The sequence below is a fragment of the Aphis gossypii genome, chromosome 1 (assembly GCF_020184175.1).
Source record: "Aphis gossypii isolate Hap1 chromosome 1, ASM2018417v2, whole genome shotgun sequence".
NCBI classification, from domain to species: domain Eukaryota; kingdom Metazoa; phylum Arthropoda; class Insecta; order Hemiptera; family Aphididae; genus Aphis; species Aphis gossypii.
The window spans coordinates 30,603,413-30,613,069 of NC_065530.1; the positions used below are offsets into that span (position 1 = coordinate 30,603,413).

A 9,657-nucleotide genomic window follows, 5' to 3' on the forward strand; every position below is an offset into this window, starting at 1 on the left:
ATTGTATTATAGACCACGTAGATAATATTTTCACCATAGACATATTTTAACCATTAAACTAAAAAAGAAAGGGAAAGATTACGTAAATAATACATACAAAAAAATTACAAAGTATAGTTATGATTTTACCTATTAATATTCAAATTTTATTTTATTATTTTATTAAAATTTACAATTTACAGATATTTTTCTAAATGAATAAAATTAAAATTAATTATTCATTTCATTTATGATTTATGTATACATTGTAATAACTGATAACATTATGAAATAGGTACCTACTTATTGCTTGTCTTTATTTAATTTGTAAGTATTTCCCGAATACATACATACATTTTAAGCTATTTGTAAAATCATTGACATTTATCAATAGTTCCACTTACTTTTTATAGTACGAGGTTACCAGTTACCCAAAATCTAAAAACTGAAATTTACTGTGACGAAAAATTAATTATGCGTTATTATAGATATTTTTGCATTGTCCGAATAAGAAGAGAAGTATATTTCTCTGAGTATTATTTAGTTCTATAATGGTTTTATATATCAACATTAACTAATCAATGACACTACAATTTGTTTCGACTATGCCCATAAATCCTACATAGTTCCGTGAGTTAAATAAACGACTGAACGAAAAAACGAACATTAGTCGTTATAATACCAAACTAGAAAAACCACATTACTACCTGTAAAAGTGGGAGATGGATTGTTGTGGACAATTCACCTTCTAATATATGATAATATATAATATATAATATATATATTGATTTCAAACTGAAAACGTTTCACATTAGATCATACTTAGGCAGTCAGTAAACGTACCTACTACAAACACAATAGTTGGTTAATATAATTCATGAGAAAACGTCACATTATTAAATGTAAGTAAAATGCTATATAATATCTTAATTTTTATTTATATTATGAAGAAAAATTATTTTTAATACTATAGTTTTATTCACTAGTTTTATAAAATATGACTTAGGTACTGTAATACGAGTACAACGACTTTTATTTTTGTAAATTATATTAAAATAATATTTTAGTTTTTAATTAAACAGCTATTCCTACCTAGGTACTTACTATTTTCAAGTTAAAATATTTATTTAACTATTAAAATTACATTAACTGTATCTAACACTTTTATTTATTGTAATTTACGATTTTTTTTTTCATACTATAGAATACAAAACATGGGAAGCTGGACATGTATTACGTCGTCTGCGTTACTAATATTTCACTTCTTAGCCTTTAATGAAGCCACAGCTGCCGAAAACAATTTACCGTTCATCAGGTAAAATAAAACTCATAATAAAAATTAATAACAATAGTATTTATTATTGGTAATAAATAGATACTTACTTTCTAGAAACGTTAGAAACGTTGTATGAAAATAATTATGATATGTTTTTTAAATTTCTATTTATATGTATGATCTAAAACTTTAAAAACTTAATTTAAGATTATGAATTCAACATTAATTATAATAATATACCTAAATCATCATAAACGTAGTAAAATACTAAAATCATAACTCATAACTTCAATAACATTAAGTAGGTAACTGCTTATTTATTCAATCATTAGTTATTTATGAAATTGACAAAATGTTGATAATCATTATAATAATAATATGTACTTATGTCCTATACCAGCGGTTCTCAAACTGTGCTCCGCGGAGCCCTTGGTGCTCCGCAACGGTTTTCCAAGGGCTCCGTCCGTTACACCACAAAAAATTTAAAAATTTCTAAATTGTTCGTTATTTAAACTTAATTTTTAAATGTTTTTAACTAGTTTTATTTTAATTTTTTGTAGATTTCAATAATAAATAAATAATATTTTCTCCAGTTCTTTAAATACTGTTGTTTCTTTTATTTATAAATATAATTTTATTTTGACTCCCGTCTGTATACAATTCGTGTTTATTATGCTTCATAGAACATAGGCAAATACAAATTAACGTTAAATATTTCTTGGGGCTCCACAATAAACTTCTGCTTAAAAAAAGGCTCCGGAACTGAATAAGTTTGGGAACCGCTGTCCTATACTAACCTATCTTTGGACAGTTTAACAAAATTATACATTTTACTTAATAATTAAAAATTATTTTTATTGCGCTTTATTCAAGTTATCGCTGTTGATAATACAATTTAAAATTATGAAAAATTGATTAATTTAAAACTTAATTAATATACTTCATTTTATTTTAAACTCTGATCATATTTTCTCTTTTTAAAATAATTTATAAATTAGGAAGTTTCCCATACAAAAAAAAAGAGGTAAGTTACTAATTAATAATAAATTAATACACGAACATAATTTTTAAATAATTTTATAACGATATCATATAATATAATAATAAATATTATGTTTTATTTTATATTATTTCAAGTAAAATTTACAAATGCGTAAACGACAAGTGTATAATAAGCGGATTTCAAAACGAAACCAAAGAAATCAATGAAATCAATGAATCGGTAGACGTTTGCCGATTAACCTGTGGGCAGCATGGGTCACTTTGGCCGAGGCCGACTATAATGACTACAATAAAGTAAATACAAATTAATATAAATATACCTATGTCTAATTTTGTAGGTATATAAATATCATATTATATTGATGGTTTCAATAACATAAATTGTAGAAATCCGGTGGTTAAATTTGGACTCGAAAACATCGTGTTCAATTCATCGTCCGTGGCCGATGAATTCGGAAAACAGTACATGGCTGAAGCGTCCGAAGTTTTGATGTCATCGTTAAGAACGATTTGCAAGCCCCGATGTGTTCCGAACGACAACAATCTGACCGTGTTCATAACCACGACAGCTCCTTTTACCAACATCAAGTGGTCGACGAACGAAAGTTATGAATTAAACATTTCCACCGATTGTAAGACGATATAATATACTGTGATGTGTTTTATATAGTACCTAATAAATGATTAAGACAATAATAATATTATTCACCCGACGCAATAAAACGATGTTTTCTCTGCAGCAGATCAAATCACGGTCAAAATCACGGCACGGACCGTATACGGCGCCAGAAACGGATTGGAAACGTTACGACAACTAATAACAGCGTATGGCCGGCCCAAGTTTAACGGCAAGACACTGGTGATGGCCGGAGATGTGCAAATAGTCGACGAGCCTGTGTACGCTCACAGAGGATTCATGCTGGACACGTCGAGGAATTATTTCCCACTGTCGGCGATCAAGAGAACGATCGACGCTATGGGTCACTCCAAACTCAACGTGTTCCATTGGCACGCTACAGACTCGCACAGTTTTCCATTAGATTTGCCCAGTGCTCCACAGATGGCGAGGTGAAAGTCTCACCGTGAGACGTGATTATAATAAAAAAAATTACAACTACCTAGTAAATAATTAAGTGCAATAATAGCGTCGTCATGATGGACGTATAAAAAATATAATCCGGTGAAAATGTCATCGTGATTAATTATTATTATAACACTTAAATACGTTTTGGTCCAATATTCGACGAAAATAGGGAACACGTCATGCGAGCGTGGAAAAAAATCAGACTAGGTGCCTGTAAATGAATTATTATTTTATACACATTTTAAATATTCATCAAAAGTATAACAGTATGTCACTATACTAAATTATAGGTAATAAATAATATACGCACGTATTATTTTGTTGTTAAATGTTTAGTAGTCCTAAATATTTTGTATACCATTGTACATAATATAAATATGTAATACAACAGTAATCACATAATATTCAGCTCAGTTCATATCAAAAATCGACTTCACGTATTATGGCATTCTAATAATTTCATTGTACATATATTATAGATATGGTGCATATAGTCCCGAAAAAACATACTCATACAAAGAAATCAAAGATCTTCTAAGGTATGCGTTAGTTAGAGGAGTAAGAATTATTATGGAAATCGATTCGCCGGCACACGCGGGTTACGGATGGCAATGGGGAAAAGACGCCGGTCTTGGAAACATGGTGATCTGTCTTGGAAATCGTCCGTGGGAGGATTATTGTTTACAGCCACCTTGTGGACAACTCAATCCACTGAACAATCACACTTACACGTGGTTGGGAAAAATCTATAAAGATTTGGTTAGTGTATTTCCCAAAGGAGAAGCATTCCACATGGGTGGCGACGAGGTAGTTTACCTATTTTTTTTTTTTTAAAAAAATAGTAAATTTTGATCTTAAAAATTTCTTCTCGTTTATAGGTCGCTGTACGGTGTTGGAACACGACAGACGAAATCGTTGAATGGATGCAGTCTAACAATCGAAGCTTGTCCGAAAGCGCGTATCTGGATCTATGGTCCGAATTCCACAACAGAGCTTTAACTGTATACGACGACAAAGTGGGCGATTCTAATTCGGACATAATCGTTTGGTCAAGTGGATTGACTGATCCGGAAATCATAGAGAAGCATCTCGACAAAAAACGATACACTGTTGAAGTTTGGCAAGGAGATAGAGTTTCGGTCGATTTAGCAAACCTGGGTTACAAAGTGATTGTGGCCGTAGAAGATATCTATTACCTGGATCACGGATTGCGGCCACCGACCACTTACCATTCATGGAAAGTCATTTACAACAACAAATTACCAATGGCCAATAATTCTAATTTAATTTTAGGGGCAGAAGTAATATAGTTTATAATAATAAATAGACAGTCGTTATATATTAATTCAATCCGTTTTTCTATAGACCTGTATGTTTTCCGAATTCGCCGATGATTTCAGTTTGGATATCAAAGTTTGGCCAAGAGCTGCGGCTTTAGCTGAAAGGTTATGGACGGATCCGCCAACCAACGCTTTAGCTGCGGAGTATAGGTAATAAATGATTATAATGTCACAATCGAAATAACGAATAATAATTATAATACGAATCTATAATAATAAATATTTTTAACATTTTAGACTATTGCAACACCGCGAACGACTTATATCATTAGGAATCAAACCGGATAGAATCACTCCGGAATGGTGTAATGATCGTGAAGGCGAATGTATTATAAGTTATTGATGATTTATAGACATCCAAATATTGAAAAAAAAAACTGAATTTTATGGTATTATACTATTATTTGGATTTCAATTTTAATTGTTTCGGGTATTTAAGAATTTTATGACGTAGGTAACCTAATGTAACAATCTCCTTACCTATAAACTGTTATACCTACATTCTCAGAAAAAAATTTGTCGAATACATTTTATTTTTTTTAGTAATAGGTATGTGACATAGCATTTTTTATGTATTAATAGTGTTCAATACTTGATATAGGTAATAAAAATATTGAGATAAGTCGATATCGGTCGGCGTCGCCGTGCCGAGTCGTTTTATCTTCAGTTTACCGTCAACTTTAGTGTAGACTCATTGTGGTGTTTTTCAACCGTCAAATAGTAAATCCAAACCGTCTTTTTAATTAAATATAACTGATGTGGTTAAAGTAAATTGTTTAAATAAAACTAAAAAAAAAAAAAAAAAAATAATAAAAAAAGGCATTGTGTGTACGAATCGTTAAAATACAATTTAAAATTTTTCTTTATATTTTAACTAAATATTCTCACAAAGGTGCCTCCACATGGTCCTTGTCGAACCGGATTTATTATATAAATATTAAATACACGTAAGAAGTGTTAAAAGTATTAATGGTCAATCTGAAAATATAAAGCATCCGATTTTGATTTCGTGTCACCAACTCAAATGCCAGAAATTCAACTACTCAAGGTAAGAGAACCAAATTTCCTTAAATTTAGATACGTAATTCCCTGTTGTAGTTTCTTGCGCTAACACGGTGTGACAAAAATTTAATTGGTACAAAGTTCAAGTTTCACTGAACGATTAAGAGTGTATAGGCTCTACTATAGAGGTCAAACATTGTCAACAGGTTTGTGACAATCTTTGTACGACCATATCAATAAATTATCGTTATACAGTTAATAGATTGATACCAATAATAGGTATTTAATAATTCGATGAGCCCTAATATCATGAACGATATAAACGCGTTATCATTCCGACGCGGGACAATAAAAGGGCAATTAACAAAGTTCTCAAATGCCGTCAACAATTTTTCTAAAGACGACGACTTAATTCAATTAATGGTTAAAAAAGAAAAAATTGAAGAAGGCTGGACAGAATTTCAAAATATACAGTCCACTATCGAACAAAAGTCCATTAACCCAGAAAATGAAGAATTGTACCGGGACGAATTTGAAAATTTATACTACACAGCCGTAGCTGGTTATATAAGACTAGTAGAAAAATACAAAAAAGTCGAAGGGCCGAGCTCGGTTCAGGTCTCAAATGAGATCGAAAACAATGCAGGTCAAAGCGTTTCGAGTGCGAGATCTAGTGTGAGCAATCAAGCCTCCATTGTGAAATTGGCAGCCTTAAACGTACCAAATTTTAGTGGCGATTACAAACAATGGTCGACATTTAATGACATGTTTACTGCACTAATCCATTCAAACGAAGCACTCACAGATATACAAAAATTTTTCTATTTGAAATCGGCGTTGTCTGGCGATGCCGAAAAGGTTATTCAATCGTACGAAACCTCGGCAAAAAATTATATAGTAGCGTGGAATTGCTTAAACGAACGGTTTAATAATAAAAAAATAATCGTCCAAACGCACACTAAAGCAATTTTCGATTTGGAACCCGTCACCAAAGAAAAATCATCAAAATTACGACAATTTATGGACTTATTGTCGGGACATATGACAGCACTCAAATCACTAGGTTACGACCCAAAAAATTGGGGACCAATGCTGTTACATATAATTTCGACAAAATTAGATGGTGCTACATTAAAAGAATGGGAAACACAAGCGCCAAAAAAGGAAGTGCCCGAAGTTGACGATCTGTTAACCTTTTTACAAAACAGATTTCAAATACTGGAAGCCGTAGAAGGTGCACAAAATATAAATTTAGCAGACACACAAAATAAGCAGAAATACAACAAAGTCGAAAAAGCAAAAAAAACTATATCCCATACTAGCACCAACAAATTTAAATGTTATTTTTGTAATGAAGGTCATCCGATCTATCGCTGTATGAAATTTCTCGCGTTGTCAGTAAACGATAGACTGCAACAGGTAAATAAATTGGACATATGCAAAAATTGTTTGTCTCGACACGCAGACAACAAATGTAAATTTAAAGGATGCAAAAAATGTGGTAAGTTACATAATAACTTACTGCACGAGCAAAATGACATAACGCCCGTACCGCCGTCATGCACCGTGACTACGCACGCGGCTCCGTCGGCGGACGTCCACGTATTGTTATCTACCGCAATAATACGAATATACGATAAGTTTAATAAACCTGTATTAGCAAGAGCGTTGTTGGACTCCGGATCGCAATCAAATTTTATAACAAAAGAGTTATCAAACAAACTCGGGCTAGCACATAAAAGCATTAATTGCGAAATAACCGGGGTAAACAAATCAAAAAGTTATTCCACGCACTCTGTACTAACAAAAATACAGTCGAGGTCAGCCGAAAATCAGTATATGTTAAATTTTCTAACTGTACCAAAAATTACAACGTTTCTACCAACCGAAAAAATAAACACGTCAAACTGGGACATACCACAACACATTCAATTTGCCGACCCGTCGTACGCTCAGCCAGGGAAGATAGATATTTTGTTAGGTGCCGAAATATTCTATGATGTTTTACGCACAGGTCAGTATAAACCTATTATAAATGGTCCCATGTTTCAAGAGACAGCATTTGGTTGGATAGTAGCCGGTCCCGCCAAGAGCGAAAATAATTGCACAGTGCATTCTTTCTTTCTAAACGTGACGCCGGCCAGGCCGAGCTGTTTTGACCTGAACGATAAAATTACCAAGTTTTGGGAATTAGAAGAAGTACCGAAAGAAATAGTTTATAGCTCCGAAGAAAAAATGTGTGTAGACCATTTTAACAAATCAGTAAAAAGAAATGGTGAAGGTAGATTTGTTGTTCGATTACCGTTACGCGAAAATATAAATACCTTAGGTGCATCGCGTTCAATAGCTTTAAAACGTTTTTTATCTTTAGAAAATAGGTTTCGATCGAATCCCAAATTAAAACAAAAATACGTCGAGTTTATGGAAGAATACGCGAACCTCGGTCATATGGAAAGGGTAAACCCAGGTGAAAAAGAAGAAAAGTCGTATTATATACCTCATCACGCGGTTTTACGCGATAGTAGCGCTACCACCAAACTACGCGTCGTATTTGACGCGTCGTGTGCAACCGATTCCGGAAAAAGTTTAAATGATTTGCTACTAAAGGGGCCAAACATTCAAGATGAATTAATATGCATTATTGCACGTTTCCGATCATATAAATACGTCATGTCGTCAGACATAGAAAAAATGTATCGCCAAATTTGGGTGTCGAACACCGATGCAAATCTTCAACGAATCCTATGGCGCTCAAAACCGGACGAGCCGATCACCGAATTCAAATTAAAAACAATTACATACGGAACAACGCCAGCTTCCTATTTAGCTACGGGATGTTTAATGAAATTGGCAGAAGAAATGCAAGAGTTATTTCCGGTTGCTCATAAAGCAATCACTAATGACTTCTACATGGACGATTATCTGGGCGGCGCTAACGATATAACGGCCGCCGAAAAATTGCGCGACGACGTTATCAATATTTTAAACACCGCCGGTTTCAAATTACGTAAATGGATTGCTAATGATCATCGATTATTAGAAAATATATCAAACGAGGACAATGACCCACTGCGCGTTCTAAATTTAGACGATAGCACTATAAAAACATTAGGTCTGTTTTGGAATCCGTCTGACGACGTTTATCAATATAAAGTAGACGATAATTGCAAAAACAATACAGAACGAATTACAAAACGTATAGTGTTATCAATGATAGCGACTATATTCGACCCACTTGGTCTCGTCGGACCCGTTGTCGTCGTCGCCAAAATATTTATGCAAAAATTATGGTTAGCACGTATAAATTGGGATGATCTTGTAAGTACAGAACTAAACGAAGAATGGCAAAACTATCAACAAACGTTGCCAGAACTTGAAGAAATCCACATTCCAAGATGGATAATTGGTTGTTCTAACGTCTTAGTCACACAAATACACGGTTTTGCTGACGCGTCGACAAGAGCATTCGGCGCGTGTTTATACACGCGGACTACAGACGAATTGGGCAATCACTATTCCAGGCTTATAGTCGCAAAGTCAAAGGTAGCTCCATTAAAAGTAGTCTCTTTAGCACGTTTGGAATTATGCGCAGCCGTTCTGTTAGCTCGACTAGCTGATAAAATAATACCGCGATTAAATATTACGATACACGAAAAACGCTTTTGGTCTGATTCGACCATAGTGCTAGCATGGATAAATTCGCCTTCAACACGTTGGAAAACATTTGTAGCACATCGAGTCGGTGAAATTCAAACGTTAACAGCTGCAGCAGAGTGGGGATACGTCAAATCAAGCGACAATCCGGCAGATATAATTTCACGCGGTTGCAGCCCAAAGCTATTAAAAGACAATACTTTGTGGTGGGAAGGTCCAGTTTGGTTTAAATCAAATGAAAATGAATGGCCTAAATCCTCGATCGACGAATTATCGCTGAACACCGAACTTCCGGAGATAAAGCGTAAACCGGTAGCACT

The 9,657-nt window shown here is 33.6% G+C and overlaps 2 protein-coding genes across 3 annotated transcripts in view; both read left to right on the forward strand.

The window, feature by feature from the left end:
* Positions 1-726: 726 nt before the first annotated feature.
* Positions 727-5,102, forward strand: LOC114120177 (chitooligosaccharidolytic beta-N-acetylglucosaminidase-like). Of its 2 annotated transcripts, none has more exons than XM_027982003.2 (9): positions 727-881; positions 1,184-1,294; positions 2,393-2,551; positions 2,645-2,889; positions 2,998-3,325; positions 3,821-4,148; positions 4,220-4,642; positions 4,707-4,831; positions 4,919-5,102. In XM_027982003.2, the coding sequence occupies exons 2-9, from the start codon at positions 1,194-1,196 to the stop codon at positions 5,022-5,024; spliced, it is 1,815 nt and encodes a 604-aa protein (XP_027837804.2). In that variant the 5' UTR covers positions 727-881; positions 1,184-1,193; the 3' UTR covers positions 5,025-5,102. The 2 variants fall into 2 exon arrangements, with proteins under 2 accessions (XP_027837804.2, XP_027837805.2); XM_027982004.2 differs by having other exon boundaries at positions 3,001-3,325.
* An 890-nt stretch (positions 5,103-5,992) lies between these two features.
* LOC126549423 (uncharacterized) overlaps positions 5,993-9,657 on the forward strand; it is a 4,889-nt gene continuing 1,224 nt past the window's right edge. The window contains exon 1 of the mRNA XM_050198554.1: positions 5,993-9,649. Coding sequence (XP_050054511.1) covers positions 5,993-9,649 — 3,657 coding nt within the window. The remainder of the gene's footprint in view (positions 9,650-9,657) is intronic.